General features: G+C 29.4%; 2 protein-coding genes across 4 annotated transcripts in view; both read left to right on the top strand.

Annotated features, from left to right (window-relative positions):
• Positions 1 to 8,375: 8,375 nt before the first annotated feature.
• Positions 8,376 to 21,512, top strand: part of LOC149884259 (semaphorin-5B-like) — a 61,692-nt gene continuing 48,555 nt past the window's right edge. For all 3 annotated transcript variants that reach the window (XM_090099182.1, XM_090099180.1, XM_090099184.1), the window contains exons 1-2: positions 8,376 to 8,500; positions 19,828 to 19,882. In XM_090099182.1, the coding sequence (XP_089955308.1) occupies positions 19,834 to 19,882 (49 nt within the window). In that variant the 5' untranslated portion in view covers positions 8,376 to 8,500; positions 19,828 to 19,833. The remainder of the gene's footprint in view (positions 8,501 to 19,827; positions 19,883 to 21,512) is intronic.
• LOC149884260 (general transcription factor II-I repeat domain-containing protein 2-like) lies at positions 12,058 to 13,794 on the top strand. The gene is made up of 2 exons (XM_090098730.1): positions 12,058 to 12,254; positions 12,414 to 13,794. Exons 1-2 carry the CDS (start codon positions 12,058 to 12,060, stop codon positions 13,792 to 13,794), a joined length of 1,578 nt encoding a protein of 525 aa, XP_089954856.1.

Raw genomic sequence — 21,512 nt, 5'->3', positions numbered from 1 at the left:
AATGTTTACTTTCCGCATTCGCTTCTAGTCATCAAACCAACTAAATCTGTGTTTTCTAGTTTCAATCAGCCTTGAAATTTTTTCTATCTGTACAGATTGTTAATTCAAATCTACAACCCTTGGCGTCGTCACTTAAGACTCTTCAGAGCATTAAACATTCAGAGCATTAAAGACTCTTCAGAGCATTAAACTAGATTTGGCTCGGTCTCTTTGGCATTCAACCTTTTAGATCTTTTTAAAACTGAAAACTCTTAGTTAAATAAATTGCCGTTAACTTTCGTTTGGAAGAATATTTATTTAAAACTTTCTGACATTTTTAGAAAACCTTTTATGATTTTTTATTCTATTCCTAATAAAATTTATTCTTTATTGATACCTTTGCTTTAACTTGTTCATGGCCATAAGATTTGAAGTATTCCTTAGATGATTCTTTGGAAAAATTGCCTCTCTCTAGTTGAAATTTATTTTTAATTTATTTTTAAATTGATTTCTCAATTTAAAAATAAATTAAGCTACGAGAACAAACAACTTTCTTTTAGAGGCGGTCACGCCAGCTATAAAGAACAAAGAACAACCGACAGACGATATTTAGTATATAAAGTTAAGTTAAGCATTTCGAAGAATTAAGATATCTTTTGTGTGCAATTTAAAATTCCATTTTAGTTTTTTTAAGCTTGGATCTTTTGAAGTTTTACATAAACTGTGACTCATTTAAGTTATTCTTAAATTCACCGTTAGTCGTGCTATTTACCAGTCTTCTTGTTTGTATTTTAACAATAACTTTGTTGAATACAATGCCTTGACCGATAAGTCACTATTCTAGTGCATAAAAAAGAAGAATTTTTAAACTTTCTAGTTTCAAAACTAGTGTTTTTGACAACTGCGATCAATTTGTAAGAAATTTTACCGCTAAGAAATTCTACCGCTTTTACCGCTAACTGGGTTTGTCTACACATTCTGAAAAGTATGCCTCTTTATACAGTACAGGAATATGCTCTTTAACCTCTGGTAATTTTAAGACATTTAGAAGTTTGATTTTGCTCAGTAATATGAAGGTGACGAATACCCACCCACAAAAATGTCAAGTTATTACAATATAATCCATAAATGATTGATTTCTTTGGATAAAAATCGTAAAAAATTATTTATTCATAAGATAGCTCCACCAGCATTGTACTTGATGATGGAGGCAATTGGAGTTTTATGATAAGTATAACTGTTCCTTTTGGAGCCTGGTTTTAAAAATTGGCTTTCTTGTAACCATATATTTTTTCGAGGTTAAATTGGAATTGGGTGGGATGGAAATAACGTCAAAAAAGTACTTGAAAAATTTGATTATCTTGAACAAGCTATGATTAAGAGAATCCCAAAATATCAACATCTGATGTTAGCTGTAATTTACTGTTTGCGAGCTTTGCTTTTAAATCAAATATAGCTTTGGGAAAAGGTTTAAAACCAGATTTTGAAACTAACGATTTTGCTAATTTTTTAATCCCTACAAAACGACATCCATATTGCAAACATAGAGGGATTAACCTTGTCAACAACATGGAAAATGTATTGTGAGACACATTGTTCCATTTATAAAATCTTATTATATGGGACTGGAAAATTTTGAAGTATAGGCAGGCGAGGCAGGGCATGCTGAATTTAAACCTACTTGGAAAAGATATAAAGTCAGCATAGAACATATTAAACATGTCGAAAAATAAGAAAAAGGTGTTAACGATTTTAATACAATAAGAGTCAAATAATGTTATTCATGTTGCAATTTTATAAAATATATGAATTCAAAAGTGAATTTTTTTTACTTAGGACACGATTCGGATTTCAAACTCAATTGTTTCCCAGTACTATAATTTAGTATATAATATATTAATCAGAATTTTTTAATTGATTCAAACTTCAAACTAGCGGTCAAATTTCTTAGCAGTGGGTATTTGAAGTTTTTATATGTGTAAAATGGGAGATAATTCAATCACTATTACGAAATCTCAAATTGCATATAAATAATTTGACTTTTTTAATTTTATCATGACTTTTTTACAAAAATATTTATAAATCTAAAAATAAGAACGTATATATTTTTTGTGAGGAAAAGAGCTACATCTTCCGAAGTAACTATATATTAAGAAGTACTTAGAGTTCTTGACGTGTTTCCTGATGTTGTTGCAAATAGATTATTCTTGATGACTTTCCACTTACTGAAAGCCCCAGCTCATAATTAAAACGTGTTTAATGCTACGGCATCGATTATATGATTTAAAATGATACTGAATGGATGAAAAAAGGAACTTTATTAGCAGATCAGTTTGTTCATTTAACTGTTTACACTAGACTTAACTACATTTCGTTATTATTGGCTTATGTTTATCACTATTAAATTGTTTAGTTTGCTCTTGTTGAGTTATCCTAAAGCGCTAAAATGTTACATTATCTTAGTCATCGGTTTTAGTTCATTCACATCTTTAAAGTTTTGTGTATCGTAGCTCTTAATATGATTCTCAGTTTATGAGAATCTATCAATTGGCATTTTTATTATGCAAGAACCTTTTCAGTCAGTTAGCAATATCAAAATTGCACTTGTTTAGTATTTAAACTTAATCTTGGTTAAATATTGTGAGGAGGGAAAATAATAAAGTTGTAAACATTATCTTTAAGTTTTTACCCGGCTCAAGCATATAATATTCGAACAAAGAAAAGAGTGAGTCAACCAACAAAAAAAGTACGCACGTAGACTTATTGAATTTGTCATATGAATAAACGATACAGCGAAAGGAAGAGTAAAAAGTAACAACAACTAAGAAAAGACGTACACGCAGAGAATTATTGAATTTGTCATATGAATAGACGATATACCGAAAAGAAAAGTAAAAACAACAACAACCAAGAAAAGACGTACACACAGAGACTTATTGAATTTGTCATATGAATAAGATGATAAAGCGAAAAGAAAAGTAATATCTAACAACAACCAGGAAAAGATGTACGAACGGAGACTTATTCAGCCTGTCATACAAATAAATGATGAATAGGGGAGAACCTTAATGAATGGGAAGATTATTGAATGGGACAAACTCAGATTCTTATACAAGCATCGATGTAAGGATATTAAAATTCCTGTAACAAAGAGGGATAGAAACAAGAACTCAACTGACCGACTCATCCATCCTATTGCTCTATGACCTTAATGACAATGGATGTTATTGTGTTTTCGAATGTAAAAAGCAATTTTTAAAAAAAGTTTTTTTTTTTCTGATTTTGCAGCAATTTTTGAAGTTACGGAAAATAAAATCCCATGCTTAAATACATAACAGTCTTTTGTACTACAGTGAGTAAAATATTCAAGTTTAATTAATGGTGTTTTTGGTGTGACTAATCATTTTTGGTTAAAGTAATGCGCATATTGAATGGGACAAAATACTACCTATTGAATGAATTTAACAAAGTATTATTTACAGCTCAGCAGAGGGATGCTGCAATCCCTTACTTTTATCCCCATGAGTAATGGGTATTATTTACACACTTTTATACTGCAATATTTTACTTAAATAAAAAAAACTAAAGTTATTAGTTTAAAAAAAAATTTTTAAACTAATTTGAAAAATGATTGAATTAAATACGTTTATTTTTAATTCTTTTATGTTTGTCCCATTCAATGAGACATACTTAATGAGTGGGACAAATGTCATGCTCCAATAAAACTCTCTTTTTACCAATAGCCAAATGCAAATCCAAATTTTTTGTTTTAATATATCATTGAGCAAGAGTCGGTGGTTATCAAACATATTTAAATATATATTCTAAACAATTTTATCTACGTTTAAAAAGCATTTTGCAAAAAATGTCCCATTCATTGAGGTTTTCCCCTAAGTAACAAAACGGTAAACAACCGAAAACTATAAAAGCTCAAAAAAAGAAAAGAGAATTGGTTAAGAGGATTAAGAGGATTAAGAGATGGTTAAGGTAGAGTAAGAGATTTAAAAGAGAATTTTATGAGAAAAGAGTTTTAAAGAGATTTAAAAGAAGATTTTTATGAGAAAAGAGTTTTAAGAGATTTAAAAAGAGGAATTTATGAGAAAAGGATTTTTAAAGAATTAAAGAGAATTTATTTTCCATTGTGATTATTTTCCATCATGAGTACAGATTTCAAGATACTTTTTTCTCCATTTGTTTTTCTATAGTGCAGTTCATAGACGCCAACTCATACCAACCTTCTGGTATGTAAATGACATACCATGATACTCCACCATTTGGAAAATACTAAATATAGTTACAGGGTGACTCAACGTTTGGGAATGAATGTTACGTTTCCAAGTTAACCAATGGACATTTATTCATTTTACTCGTGACTAGCTGTAATGGAGGATTAAATCTAGTTTGAAATGCGTCTTGTTATTAGAAAATATCATTTGTACGTTTAGTCTCCTCAAAAATTTCCTGTTATTTAAAATCTTTCCATTTTTTATATAAAAAAACTTTGAAACGATCTGCGTCATCACTAAGAAAAGCAGATCTGTGTACGGATCAAAGCAAGATTGTGGAAAGTAAAAGGTATTAAAACCATATCAATGGTTCTCATTTGTTGTTTTACTATTTTGATATATTGCGAAATATCTATCTGGTTTCCTCTAAGAAGGTATGTCTAGACTGACATAATTATGATAAATATGGTCCATACTTTTTGCAACTTGTGGGAATAAACAAAGTTTGCATTTTAATGTACTGTTTGCCATTAAATTTTAAAATAAACTTTTGCAAGGTAGATATAATCCATATTTCTAAGTCTTCCACGAGTGTAATAAGCTTCAGGCTTATTCTGCTTCTGTAATAAGAGATTGTTAAAATTGACAAAATTTTCTGATAATAACTCTCTAAGGCCTAGAATAACCGACTCTGACTCAAAAAAACTACATTTAATATCCCATACATGTTTAATTTCTTTTGATGCTGTCTCAATAAGTGAAGAAACGGATACATCTGTTTGAAAAATTGCTTCATTGCAATCGAAAACTCCTGATGTCATTTCCTTTTGTAACATTTCTTCGAAGGCTTTCTCTATAATTCAATACTCTGGCTGAAAAAGACATTTTCTAAAAACCATGAGTCTATAAACATTAAGATTAAGTAGTAACTTGCCATAATAAATAGATTAAGTACTGACTTGCCATATCCAGATTTACCATCAACTGGGTCTCAAATACTTCTGGGCAAAATTGGATTATTTTGCGTTTGTTTGGAGAGTCATTCCATGAATATTATTAATGTTCATTTTAAATGTAGATAAAAAAGTTTAACATTTACATAAAATAAAAACAAAAGTTGTTGAAATTATGTTAGATTAAGAACCATTATCTATAATTGATTTTACAAAAGCAGGTAACGATCTAAAAATAAAAAACTTTACCTAAAAAGCAAAATAAGGTAGAATGTGGTATTCTTAACTTGAACAAAAAATAATGTATTATTTTGATATTAATAGTTTACCACCTCTTAAGGAGCTGCAAAAATGAAAAAACTTTAAAACCACCCAATATATAACAGCACAAATCAAATAAAATGTTTTTTGTGGACATTAGTGCTTATACGTTTTCAAAAAAACGGGAGAAGGAATGGACATGTCTGATGTAAATGGAAAAATGATCTAAGCAACGCAAAATTTGATTTGCTGAAGAAATTTTTTATGTAGCAGAGTAAAAAATGTCAAACCATGGTAATAAACGTGTTAGATGTACAAAAATTTGATATTCGATACTACTAATAAACTGGTAATCTTTATTATTTAGATGGTTTTACCCGTAATTTTCATTGATATTTAAAAAAGTTTGAAAAATTTTATGAAAAGTTCATTGGAGAAGAAGAAAAACTTGCCTATATAAATAAAATGATTAAACATACCACAATGTATAAGAATGAATTAAAGATTCTATGTAATTAGCAAAAGATTATGCCAAAATTGGGGTAAAAAATTGTTTATATGCTATAAGAATGAATAAAAAAGGTAATGATAATAATTAGATATTAGGTTAATTTATAAAATATTAGCAACGGAAAATTGATATACAGAGTAAAATTTGCATTGAAAATAAGAAATGTCTAAAGTTGTTTTAAAAATCCTTCATTTATAAAATGTTCTAATTGTTGGTTTGGTAATCATTTACATTATAATTGTATCATGTAAAGAAAATTTAAGCAATTTGATTGATATTTAAAAAAGTTAAGAACTCTCATACATACACTAAGTGCTACGAGAAAGCTTATAAAAGCTAATGGTTTCGGTTCTAGATTTGATGAAACTGATGGATTTTTTGTAAATAACTACTAAATGTAAAAAATTACGAAACACTAAAAAGGTTATTGGACACTAAGCTTTTCACCAGTTGTGCTCCACACGAATGCAGTTTTTCACGCTCAACTGAATTTGAAGGATCTACGAGTCAAAACTCTTTCAGACTAATATATTTTATATATTTTTATGTAAATAATATATTTTAAAATGAAGAATGTCTGAAAAAATAAAGGTTTCTTATTCCTGGGTCAATCTGAATTTATATACCCGAGTTTAAAAAGTTCGAAGATTTTAATAGACATTATGAAAGGTTTTTTACTGAACTAATTTAAGAAGTTTTATATAATAAATTTTGTATCAAAATTACAAATTTCTTATATAAAACTTCTTAAATTAGTTCAGTAAAAATTGCAAATATGCATTTAAATTATTATTTTAGCGATAGAGAAATTAAAGCAAATTTTAGAGATAATGGCATAAAAGATTTTGTTATATTGCACGTGTCTAAAGATTGATGTAGAAATCCATTATAGATCTAGTTTTTAGTAAACGATAGAAGATACCTTCCAAAAATTATAAATATGATGATGAGGTTAAGAAAATAAGATAGAACATAAATATATATTTAAACAAAAAAAAAATTTATACAATATTGCATTTAAACTTTATATAAATTTAATAATAAACTACAGTAGAATCCCGTTAACTCGGACCCTGGATAAGTCGGATAAGTCGGACGGAATTTCAATTCACCTTGAACATTCTCTAACAACTTACTGTAAAATCATCCGCTTAAATCCTACCATGGTTAAGTCGGACCATTCGCTAACTCGTAATGTTTTTTTAAGGTCCCTTCGGCAAAAAATTTCGCTTAACTAGGACTTTTATTTTAAATTTGCATAAAAAGTGCGTATAATAACAAAACTTCAAATACTTCAATAAAAATTCCAAACTTAAATAAAATACTTTTGCGTCGAAAAATAAAATACTTTTGCGTCGAAAATAAAATACTTTTGCGTCAAATATAATTAAACATAGCTAAACATTTTCACGGAGAGCTTTCGATTCAGTAAAGCTTCGATTAAATTCTATTTGTTAATAACTATTACATTTAAAATTCAAAACTTAGAACGTTTGAGAATTAATTACTTTTGTGTCAAACATAATTTAACGAACTAAACATTTTCACAGATATCTTTGATTCAGTTATACTTCGATCAAGGTTTCTTTACTAAAAATGTCGAAAGCTATCAACAGAACTTTAACAGAAAAACACAAAATACTAAAAGAACACGACAAAGGAAAACCATCTGTATCTATATCAAAGTAGTAGTGACGAACTGTTTGGGTGTGACTTGTCCTTTCGAGATATCCAAGTGAACCATAAAATTCGAATGAAAAGTAACTGTTGCTTTTTCAACTAAGAGGACTAGATTTAAATCACACAAAAAACATTCTCTGTGCTCCTACAGGATTGAGTTTTATAAGAAAATTTGTAAGTTTTTTATTACAAGAGATTTCTGAAGAAAACCTTTCAATGACGCAACTTTATTGATCAAACAGTCATAAGTGGATAAAAAACGCATCAAAGTTTTTTGGAACTTTATCTGTCCTCCGGTTTGAAAATAAAACGCGATTAAAGCTGCTTATTGAAAGGTTTGATCATTAAAGTTTACATCTATAGGCAAATTAACTAGTTTTCGCTTTATTAGATGTTGAAAATCATTTGTCAACTTTCTTCAAACATATGACACAAACAAAATACACGGGCCCCACCTTCTAACTCAGAGCGAGATAGCAAATTTAGGCATTAAGTGTTTAGACAAATTTCAATAAAAACTAAAAAAACTAATAAAACATTTGCTATTTCAAAATCAAATGAAATTTCGTTAAATGAAAATTTGAAGTCTATGTAAATGAATTTTATTTCGTTAATTCGGTGACAACTTACTTTTCAACTCAGTGAAACTTTATTGTTTCACATGGACGTTATTAATAGATGATAATACTATACTATTATTTGCTTTTTACACAAAGCAAAGACATTGGAATAAGAAGCTTAAAGAAGATTTATTTAAAATACAAGGATTTTAAATCTTTGAATAGCGATGTAGTTTCGCTTTGTAGTTGAAAGAGGGTATTCATAAGGAGAGAAGTAGAAAAAATTATATCACCCAACGCCAACTCAAATATTTAAAGTAACAAACTTATGTAAGTTTTGCATGAAATTAATTATTTAATAAAAGATTCGTTTAAGAATATAGATTTGCTGTGTATTTATTTGTCTAAAACTGAGGTTATTTACTTAAGTGAATATTTAGAGAGGTTTTTATTTTTTAGCTAATCAGTATGAAATAGTTCAATCAGTAATTAAAATAAAAAATTCTAGTAAAAAAACTTTTCAAAGTTTGCTTTTTCATTCACAAATGTTTTCATTCACGAAAGAAATTATTTTTAATTTGCACTTAACCACAAAGTTAACGCTCCTCTTAGAAACTCCGACTAGTTTTGAAAAATTTATCAATTACAAAAATCATAATGTTTATTGTTACGGCTTTTGTAGGTTTATTCGCTCATTAAATTTTGAAATTACAGCAGCTTTTCGTGAGTAGTATGTTTGCAGTAATTAAATCTTACTTCAAAAAGAAAAGTATGTATTCGGATTAAATTGTTTTAACGGTAAAAAAGCTAACTGGTATTTGAGCAACACAACTGTTCGCAATGCAGCGTTCTAGACCAAGTTTAAGTCTTAATGAATAAGTTGCAATTGTTAATTTGTCCAATGAAGGATTAACAAATCGCAAACTTGGTAGAAGACTTGGAGTGTCTCACAACAACAGTCGGTAGGGTTCTACAAAGGTTTGTTGAGACCAATAATCACTCTAGACGACTTGGCCATGGCAGACCACGAAATACCAATGTTGTGGAGGACCGATTTTTAATGCTTCGAACACTGAGAGAACGGTTCACTTTTGCACGAAGTCTCCAAACACAACTTGCTGAGGTTCTTGGAACTGCTTTTAGTCAATAAAAAATCTCAAGGATTGAAAACTGATCGTTTGGAGAGACCATGTATTTAAACTAGTACAAATACAAAAGTATATAAGCTGCTCCACCAACAGAATATATAATAAAAAAAGGGATTGTGGAGAGCACGTACAAATAAATTAACCATTAACAATAATAAAAATAATTATGTTACAAATACCACATTTAACAACATTCACTTACAATAATTAATAATAAATATCGCTTTCAACATGCTCCTTTACCATAATTAATTTTTTATTGTCACTTTTAACAATCAAGATACCAGAAGAAGAATTCGTGCTTTAAATTTACCACCACAGGCAGCAGCTACTGGTCATAGATTGTCTGTAGACCACCGAAGAAATAGACTGGCTTTTGGAATGAGGCATATGATTTGGGAAATGCATGATTAGGGACAGGTCTTATTTATAGATGAGTCAAGGGTTTGCCTTTTAATTTCAGATTTCCGCCCAAGAGTGAGCAGAAGAACAAATGAAAGATATTTCAGTTGTAACACTCGAGAAACCACTTTTTATGGAGGCGGCTCATTGATGGTATAGGGCGGAATATCTTTAACAGCTCGCACGGAGCATTTTATTGTTGATGGTGGATATCTGACTTTTCAACAATACATACCAGACATTTAAGAAACTTTTGTAGCACCTTTTGCACCGTACATTGGACATGGATTTTTTCTTATGCAAGATAATGCTAGACAACATATGACACATATTGTTACTAAATACTTAAATGATATTATTACTCAAGTTTTGGAGCGGCCGGCTTTTAGTCCAAATATAAACCCGATAGAACATCTTTGGGACATAATGGGAAGGCGTGTTAGAAGCCAACATCCACCACCAAACAACCTAGACAAGCACCAACAAAGTCTTATCCGCGTGTGGGAAGATGTCCCTCAAGAAATGATTAGATCTCTAATTGAAAGTACGCCACGGTGCTGTCAGGCTGCAATACCATCAAGAGATGGTAACGCTAGTCATTGATAAGTCGAAAATGTTTCAATTTAAACTGTATTTGTGTGATTTGCAACAATAATCATACTACTTTATTTTGCTAAACAAACAATATTTTTGGTGTTAACTTCTTTCACCATCTTCAAAGTCAATTTAACTATTATCAGTTAAATAACTGTATTCATGTGTTCTGTTCTTAATGTTTGTCAAAGTGTATGATAATATTGACGATAATTAAAATATATCTAAAAGTATAAGTGGTGCGTAAACTTCGCGGCTAAATATAGCTTTATATTTATCATATCAATTTAGTTTACAGGTTAAAGCACAAGAACTCAGGAACCAAAACTGAAAGTTCAGTTTATTTTAAGATATATATATATATATATATATATCTTTTTTCTTTATATATCATTCTTTTTTTTCTTTCTTTCTTAATGGTTTTCTTTTTTTCTTTCTTTTATTACGTCAGAGCACAAGACTATTTTTGTAATTTTGTAATAGTTTTTATATTTTTGATTTATAATTCATGGCTAATGATTGCCGTCAGATATGAAGCTTGCCATATTTAGTTGTTATTTCTTCGTTATATATATATATATGTATATGTATACATATTAGAGTGACAATTTTTTTTCAACTTTTTAACTTTTTTTTGAATTTGATATACTACTATGTGAAAAGCTGTTCTATCTCATCTTAAAAGTTCATCAACAAAAAATTCAACTCAAAAATCTAAAAGGACCCAGCTAGCCAGCCCATAAGGTACCCGGCTGGGTCCGGACCGGGCCACAGGACGGGGCCCGTACGGGTAACCCAGCCGAATCCCGCCGGTTTTTGTCCACGGGATCCAGACGGGACCCGTCTGGGATGCCCACCAGAAAACACAAACGGGACCCGGCCGGGACCCAGATGGTATTGAGCTGGGATAACCCACATGGATCCCACATAAATTCCAGGTATAATAATTAAATAACTATTATTATTATTATTGTTATTATTATTATTATTTTTATTGTTATTGATATTATTATTCTTTTTGTTATTATTGTTATCATTATTATTATTATTATTATTATTATTATTATTATTATTATTATTATTATTATTATTATTATTATTATTATTACTATTATTATTATTATTACTATTATTATTATTATTATTACTATTATTATTATTATTATTATTATTATTATTATTATTATTATTATTATTATTATTATTATTATTATTATTATTATTATTATTATTATTGTTATTATCATTATTATTATCACTATGTCACATTACTATGTCCTGAAGCTATATTGCTGGCAGATAAGTTGCATTTTGTTAATGGAAACAACAACACTGCCAAAAATAATTGCTAAAACTGATAAGCGGTTAACTATATGCAAGAGTCTTTTTAAAAAAAAGGAATTACAAGTCATAAACTAAAAAGTTTTTCAAAAAATGCACCAATACTATCATGTAGCACAGGGGCGGCCACAAAAAGGCCCGCGGGCCAGCTCGGGCCCTCAGTAACCTTTTATCCGGCCCATCAGTTAATTGTAAAGATAATAAAAAAAACTGTAAATATATATAATATTAATATATTACATAATATTTAAATTTATAAATCAATAAATTTTAAAATATTTTTTGTAAAAAAACAATTACTTTAAATAATTAAAAATGTATTAAAAAAATCCTACCAGCAATTAATCGCAGTATTAATTTCTGGCAGTGCCGGGAATTACCATTTGCGTTTTTTAATTGTAAATGGCATCTTCAAAACCAAAACAACGAAAAATCGACAAGGAATGTCGTTTATTTAATGACGAATGGGAAACTAAATACTTTTTTGTTGAATGTAATTCAGTGCTAGTATGTTTAATATGTAATGGATTGGTTGCATTGCGCAAAGAATATAATTTAAGGAGGCACTATGATACAAAACATTCAAAAACTTATAATCAGTTTGTCAACGAGGTGCAGAAAGAAAAATCAATTAAATTGAAAAATAAATTATTTGAACAACAAGATTTGTTAAAAAGGAGCAACACTGTAACAGAAAATGCTGCTATTGCAAGTTATGAAGTGAGTCTTCTTTTAGCTAAAAATTGTTAACCATTCAGTGATGGGGAAATTATTAAGGAATCTCTTGAAATTGTGTTCAAAAACATTTGTCCTGAAAAATTGAAAATTTTTAATAATATCTCCCGCTCAAGACAATCAATTACACGAAGAACATGTGATATTGCTGATGATCTGAGTTTGTCATTAACTGAAAAAATAAAAGCATTTCAGTATTATTCAATAGCTATTGATGAATCAACTGATATATCACAAACTGCTCAATTAGCTATTCGTGTTATTGATAATGATTTTCTTGTTACTGAAGAGCTTCTTGACATCTATCCTATGCAAGGCAAAACAACAGAAGACATTTTTCTTGCCATGAAGAAAGTTTTTAAAAAGTTCAACTTGACTTACAACAGTTTAGTTTCAATTACATCAGATGGTAGCAGCTCAATGATTGGAAAAAAAATGGGTGTTGTTTCCAGACTGCAAAAAGAAATGGCAGAAAACAACTTGTCATTAATTAAGCTGCATTGTATTATTCATCAGCAAAATTTAACAGCAAAGACTTTGGATGTGGAAAATGTAATGTCTGTAGTAGTTAAAGCAATAAACAGCATTAAGTCCAGTGCATTACGAAGTAGACAATTTGAGGTTTTTCTTGCCGAAAATGACTCTGAATATGGTGGTCTGCTTTATTATACTGAGGTGAGATGGCTTTCTAGAGGTAATATGCTGAAAAGAACTTATGATTTGAGACAAAATATGTTGGATTTTTTCAAAATGATCAACAAAGAATATCCACCAGAGCTAGAAGAAAAAGAGTTTATTGAAAAAATTGCATTTCTAGTAGACTTGACCCAACATTACAATATACTTAACAAAGAACTCCAAGGAAAAGATCAATTAATTGGAAAAATGTACAACCTTATTCTAGCTTTTCAGTTGAAATTAACTTTGTGGGAGCAGCAGTTAAGAACTGGAAATTTCAGTCATTTTCCATTTTTGGGTGAACTGAATCCTGGAAACACAGCAAAGCATGTTACCTGTATTGCTGAATTGAAAACAAGATTTTCAAAAAGGTTTGAAGATGTTAAGAATCATGCAGACAAAATCCAATTGTTCGCAATGCCATTCTCTGCTGATATTAAAGCTGTACCAGATAAATTCCAAATGGAGTTAATTAATCTTCAATGCAGCGATGCTTTGAGGGAAGTATATAATAAACAAAATTTATTGTTATTTTACAAAAATCTTGACCAAAATAAGTACACCAACTTAATCAACAATGCAAAAATGATGGGTGTCTTGTTTGGTAGCACATATTTGTGTAAAAGTGTTTTTTCTCGTATGAAACTTGCAAAATCAAAAACAAGATCTGTACTGACGGATACTAACTTGCAGAATATTGTTATATTGTCATCCAACCAGCATTAATTTTTTGGGAATTTTAGGAGAAAACTCGGGTAACAAAATATTGTTGACAATTGGACATGATTAGAAGAATTAAACACTAAAATATTATTCAACAACTCCGATTCGTTGCATGATACTTCTTCCACAGTTCTTGCTATTTCAGCAGCAATTTTTCTACATTTTGTTCTGTCTAAACTCATAGTAAGATTACTTATACCTTCGTAATTTTGCGAAATGTTTTTCTGTTACTTTACAAAATTAGTTAATTAATAAGTAATAAATAGATAATAATATAATAACAAATAATATTAAAAAAGTACATGGGTAATAAAATCTTATTAGGTTATAAATATTCCCCAATTACCAAAATAGTTTTATAATAAATAAAACGAAGATAGACTTTATAAATTATATGCGGTAGAAATTATTAACAACGTTTAGGTTGCTTTCTCGCGGCGAACCCAACGATTCAACTCCACATTTTCTCTTCTAATAAAAAACTCCCATCAATAAAAAATTCGCCTTTAGTTTATACTTTACAAATCAACTCAAATATGTCCATAAAAATACCGCTCAAAGTATGTTTGAAGGATTTTAAGGAAACTGCGCAAAGTCCACTCTTTGTAATTGCTTTCGCCTGTATGTAATTACAGTATCTCAGACAATTTAAAACCAATGTTTTTAACTTTATGTTTCAATTAATTTGCAAAAATCAACATAGAATTATCTATAAATAGTTATTGCAAACATAACGAAAACATTATAAGGAAACTGCATTACCTAAAACACTCTTAGTAATAAAATTACTCTCAAAAAGATTTTACTATAATCAAACAGTAAAAATATTGTTCTTGTCCGACAGTCGTAATTTTAAAACGGATAACTTTAATGAAATATTTAAAAAGTATATGCAAAAAAAAAATATATACCACTATTCGAAAAAGAAACAACTTTAAAACGTAAAAGAAATATAATACTAACAAAATAACGTAAAAATTTTCACACAACAAAATGGCAATTTCAAACTTCGCGCATGAGGTAAGTTCTAATATAGTCGACATGTAGCGTTAGCACCCGGGAAAACCGTATGGTTCCCGTTTGACTTCCGGTGCCATAACCCGGATGATAACCATACCAGATCCCCGGTTCAATACCGTACGGGACCCGTCTGTATAGGCTAGCTGGGGAAGTGCTTTATGTAGAATTTGGATTTTTGCGAATAACTCATTTTTAACAGTTTTTTTTTGGTATGATTTTAAAAAAATGACATGCAAAATTAAAAAAACTATATGAAAACAATTTTCTAATATTTTAACATATATTTATTAAAGATAATTTGCAGATATTAATTTACAATGTTGTCTGACTACTAATACTTTGTCATTGTTCTTCATTTTGAGATGAGTCAACAAATTGCTGAATTATTCCAATTTTTATTTCCGCACAATCATTTGTGACACTTGCAAAGTTGTTGTAAGATTCAAGATCTTCTAAGTTGCCTTTATTATGAATGGTATATAACCAAACCTTAATCTCACTAGTTAAATCCAGTTTGATAAAAATAAACCAGCTTTCCTTTGTAATCAAGTCTTTTAATTGAGTGTTATCATTAAGAACAACTGTTGGCTTTTCTAAATATGTAAGTTTCTATTTCACGTACTTTATATGAAAGTAAAGCTTCTAAAATGGCTGACTTAGAAGATTAAGACGGAAATCAGCTTAAACCATAATAACTGGTTTAGGAGACAAGTACCAAGAATGAGCTTGCATACTCTTCAACAGTGCGTTACCTGCCTTTAAGTTACATTCTTTTTGTATAATTTATGCATTGTGAAAAACTCTAAAGTCATTTAAAACAGAATGCTTAGCAAGACTAGACTTAAACATAGGTGCATGGAAAACTTCAATTATTAAACACATCTTAGAAATGTGTTCTTTTTGTTGTTCATGTAGATAATTAATTACTGGTGATGAAATTTCAAGTACCAAATGATATATGGAATCTGCGATAAAATGAGCTGCATGACAGGCACCGGGTACATAAATTTTAAAATCTTTTAACTTATCAGAGTTGATATTAAAATAAAAAGCAAGATATTCTACAAGATGTTTGTAATCATTCCTTGGAAAAGTTGTGTTATTCAGAGAAAACTCTATAAAACTCTTTGTTTCTAGTATAAAGTGTATATGCCTGAACCAAAAATGAGTGAATTCTGAGAAAATCTTTTAAATTTATATTTAGCATAAGGAGCAGAAATTAATGGCAAAAATTCCTCCCATCACTTCCTAAAGTTGGAATAAAGTGTATTATTTGGGCTTTTGCTTTTAATCCCAGTTATTGCTTTGTGCACATGAGTAATGTGCAGAAACCACTGCTTTTGTTAATGTTTCAACATTTGATGTCGACACATTAACCAAAGCAGTGGTTTCTTTAAAGTTCTTGTTAAAATCATAATTGTTCCTTCCAATCTGCCTGTATTTGAAGCAGTAGTATAATAAAAACTGCAAATACCTGGTCGGGTACTTCAAAATACTGCAATAGATTTTGTATAACTAAAACCTAATTAAGTACTTTTCCCGTGTTACTTTGTACAACTCCAAGAAGAAGATCATCTTTATGCCTTAATTCTGGACTTGTAACAGAAACACCAATTCGATCACGGTTAATTTTCTGCTTCAGTTTTTCTTCAATATGGCTAGCTACTCTACCATCAAAATGGAGAACAAGTTTTTTTACCTCCTAATTCATCTCTATAAACTTCTCGTATATCAATACCTTTGTCTACTACAGCTTGATAGCGTTTCTGCCTCACAGTCTCTCTAAATAATTTTAAACCTTTTATTTCTACACCTAAGTAGTTCATTACACAAGCACTAAAATAGTTTGATCTCTGTAACTTATCCCTTTTCTTAGACTTAAAGGTGTTGTTGCTGCTATAAGACCATCTCTGGTAATAATATTATGATCAATAATGGTAGTTGCATGTGTTTGTTTTTCTTTATTCATTTTAGATATTTTAATTAAATTGGAATTGTCTTTTTCTGCTTCAAACTCATATCTTTAGAATCTGGATAAAATAAAAACTATAAAGGAGTTTTTTTTACAAATGCTTGTTAAGGAATTAAACAATTTAATAAAGCAAAGTAATACCTAATTCTAAACATATCCTTCCTTTACTGCAATTTGGTTCCACTTCCAGACCAAAATCAGCTGAAAGATACGTATTGACTTCAAGGCATACAGGAATATCTTCTTCAATTTCCATAATGGGTTCAAAAGAGCCATCTGTCAACACATTGTTCCTGTATTTTTCATACCTTAAAATTCTCTCCATTCTTTTTTTCACTCTTGCTTCTAATTCCTTATCTCTAATGTAACTTATGAGCTGAACTCTTTCATTCCTCTGATCTTCAATGAATGAAAGATCTTTCATTATACTTTCTTTGTTTCTAGGCATGTTGATACTATGACGGATTAGTACTTTTATGTTTGCTTTTCCAATATCAAAAAGACCTTCAATTATACCCTAAAAAAAAATTACTTATAGTTGTATATTAAAATTCTCTACACATTAAATCTTAGTATAAAATTATATTATATAGATCTACATATATTACAAAATAATGTTATATGTCTTTACTTGAAACTATAATTTTTTGTTCTGTGATATCTATCTTCCAAGTTTTTCTTGTTTTACCAAAAGCTGCCACTTTTTGTGAATTTTTACAAATTTTTCAAGAACTTTTGATTCAGAAATTAAATAGTTGCCAAAACCGCAGAGTTTCCAGAGGTTTACTATTTTTCAGAGGAGACAAAAGTTTTCATTTTCTCGCTGACATGTAGGGTTTTCTTTACATACCATTTCAAAACTTTTGACAGTTGCACATGCAAAGTTTGTTTTTAAGCTTTTAAATCATTTTGATCTAGAACTAATAGGATATTGCTAATGTCTTAAAACTGTTCCATTGGTAGGAAGCTGATAAAGTGGTAATTCAGAAATTGGTGATTTAAGGAGATACAATGGTCTTCTGACATTTGTATTTAAGTTACATAAAGAATTGTTTTTTATTTTTTTGCTTTTCCCATCCTAATCTGTAAATGCAATATTTAATTAGTTTTATAAAATCATAAATGTGCAGGAAATATTTATTTTATTAGTTTATAACAAAGAATAGTAAAGCTTAATGTTAACAAAAAGTAAAAAAAAATTGAAAATATGACAAATATCATAAAAATCAATTTTTACATAAAGCACTTAGAGTGATCAAAAGCAACTTTCTCGGACCTTTTTAAGTTCGTAATGAGACGGAGAACAGCTTTAAACGTAGTGGTAATTTTTGAAAAAAAAAATGAAAAAATTGTTACCCTAATATATATATATATATATATATATATATATATATATATATATATATATATATATATATATACTATATGGACAGTTACTCAGAATGTTACTGATTAGTTTAAGAGAATTACTGAAAAACACCTGTATAAGTTTCTTATTTTTGGCATAAAGGCATAGATAATTTCCACCCATCAATCAATGAAAATCTTCTAAATGATGCAATTAGCTTTGCTGAGCAACACATAACATAAAAAAATGATTATCAAACAAGCAAGAAAATCGATACTCTTCAATAATGAGTAAGTTTGGGTAAAAAGAAAAGCGGTTTGTTTGATGTTATCATGGGTGTTTTTAACGGTGCTGAGGTTTGTAACCTTGTTGGTATTTTCTAACTTTTCCAACTACCGCAATATTATAACAAGAATGATTTTGGATTATATCGAGATAGCGGTTTAGCCGTAATTAAAAACACGAGTGGTCCGCAAAAGGAAAGAATAAAAAAGCACTTTGTTCAAATCTTCAAAGACAATGGCCTACTTGTTTCGATTCAATATAATATGAAAATTATCAATTATCTTGACACTACTTTAAACCTCAATGACTACTCTTTCCGGGCTTACAGTGAACCTGAGAATGTTAATGCTGAATTGAACCATCCACCTAACATTTTAAAGCAGATTCCGCACTCCATCGAGCTGCAATTGTCGGCCAATTCATCTTGCAAACACGTCTTCAGAAATTCTTCCTATATTTACGAGGAAGCCTTAAAAAAATCAGGTTACAACCAAAAGCTGAAATACATTCCCAACTTAAAACCTGTTAACAACAAAAGCCGTTAGAGAAGAATGGTTTAATCCTCCTTACAGCAAAAAAGTTTGCACAAATATGGGAAAGCGGTTTTTAAATCTGGTCGACAAACATTTTCTGGTTAACCACATTATATATTCAATAAAATTTCCATTAAGTGAGTTACAGCTTCATGCCAAAGATAATTGATATCATAAACTCAGACAACCAAAACATTCTGCAAAAAAATCTGCAAAAAACCCAAAAAAAACTTGTAACTGCATCGACAAAACGAAGTATCCTTTACATCAGAATAGCCTTACAAGAAACATAGTCTACCAAGCCATCGTCTCCACCACCAACCCAGAAATGAAAGAAAAGACATATTACGGTGACATATTATCATAAAAGACATATTATCAGTGAAACACCATTCAAATTAAGGTACGGAAGCAACCAAAAATCCTTTAATATTAAAAAGTACAAGAACGACTCGGAATCATCTACAAAAATATGGAAAATAAAAGAGGAAATATTCACACCTACTGATAAGTGGAAAATTTCTTTCTTTCTTTCCTTTCTTTCTTTCTTTCTTTCTTTCTTTCTTTCTTTCTCTCTTTCTTTCTTTCTTTCTTTCTCTCTTTCTTTGTTTCTTTGTTTCTTTCTTTCTCTCTTTCTTTCTTTGTTTCTTTCTTTGTTTCTTTCTTTCTTTCTTTCTTTCTCTCTTTCTTTCTTTCTTTCTTTCTTTCTTTCTTTCTTTCTTTCTTTCTTTCTTTCTTTCTTTCTTTCTTTCTTTCTTATATACGTGCGTGCATCTGTATGTGTGTGTGTGTGTGTGTCTCTGTGTGTGTGTGTATGTATGTTTTAGGTCGGCATTTCTTTTAATAACATTTTTCAAGTTTTTTTTTCTTTCATAAAGCTGTTCATGGATGCTATATTCTTTTCATTGCTGTTTGCAGTTTTCATTGCGCGAGGTAAGAATTTTTCTTTCATTAAATTTTGACACCAAGGGATTAAAACAAAATCCATAACTTTTATATTTTTCTTTAAAAAGATTACTATGATAATTATAAAATGAAAGGATATATGGTAGAATCTGGGAATGTTTTCAAAGCAACTTTTGTTTATGCAGAGATTTTTTTTTAATCTAGTTTTTAAATCTTATTTCTTCTCTGGAGTGCGGTATTATGATAGTTGTATCTAAGTACAAATTATTTACGGCATATGATTTATTCACTCAAAGAATATACTCATGAGATAAATAGCTGAGAATACTTGTTAAGTAGAATAATTAAAAAAAGAAAACAAGTAGCAAGTATATTTTGTATTTTTTTCTATTTAGGCATTTTAATTATCATTGCCAATCTTAGCATAATCCATCGAATAATTTACTGTATTACTAGCTTCCGAGAACACTTTCTCTTTATAAGTATTTACAAATAGTTATCCCATTCAGCTTTTAAAGCCTTCAATATTTCAAATATAATTTCTTCAATTCTATTTCCAAATTAAAGACTTTTTCTAAATTTAGAACAAAAATTTTGGTATGATACTCGAATATTTCTGAACATTTAATGATTGCTCCATATTTTCTATTATTTGATTAAGAAGTATTGTTAATAATGCGTTTTGATATTTCTGAAACACCTAAAGTTTTCTGATAAATTGATGGTTTATCAAAAAAAAAAATTTAATGTAGAACAATTAAATTTTTATATTTAGCGACTATACTGAATTGCAATTACCCTTTAATAAAAATGATAATTATGACCACACAACTCCATCAATCTATATTTATTTAGATTTATAATAAGTAATGCACAATGTTTCTTTAACTATTTGTGGTATAATACTAATTTTTATCATGCCTAAGTATTTTATTTGGCTTTAGTCAGTCTATGCAATGCAACGTCTAGTTATAAATGATAAACGTTACTGCATATTTACAAAGTTACTTTATTTACAAACTTAACGGCCAATTAATGCTATTTACTGCATTTATTAGTCATTTGCTATATTATGAATTTTAGAGCCCAAAGATAAAGACAAATACCACTTCCTACCAAACTTAATCAATTTCCAGCTAAATACTGGGCTGACCAAGCCTGACGTAAGAGTTGTTGGTTAAAAATTTAGACTACCTGTCTACTTCAAAGGTTATTTAGTCTTATTTCAATGCCGATTTTGAACCTGTTATTGGATTGCTTGCATATTTTATTACTCATACAAAAATACAAGTTGACGGCCATGTGATTAATAAGCTGTCTGTTTTAAAAAGTTACCTTATTTTCTCAACCAAATTCTTGTTTCTCAATAAATACCTCAGAGTATTTCTGCAACATAGGTCTAGGTGGAGATAAAGTGTCCATGTAGTTTTGTCTTAGTAGTGTTGAGAAAGATTCACTAAGAAATGACGGTCTAAAATCCTATCCTCATTGGGGATTGCTAACTCAGAAAATAGCTCTAAATGTAAGTAAAAGGTCAGCTCCTCGCTTCAATCTCAGAAGAGCTTCCAGAGAACGATGAAAATGTCCAACAGATTAGATCGTTGGTAAATGCTAATTTAGTTCAAGCTTTAACTGTATGTCATTAAAATGGCAAGCA

This window comes from Hydra viridissima, unplaced genomic scaffold, assembly GCF_058129835.1.
Source record: "Hydra viridissima isolate aposymbiotic clone 2 unplaced genomic scaffold, HvirCarnegie_v1 scaffold_9, whole genome shotgun sequence".
NCBI lineage: Eukaryota > Metazoa > Cnidaria > Hydrozoa > Anthoathecata > Hydridae > Hydra > Hydra viridissima.
This window is presented reverse-complemented; position numbering and strand designations above follow the sequence as displayed.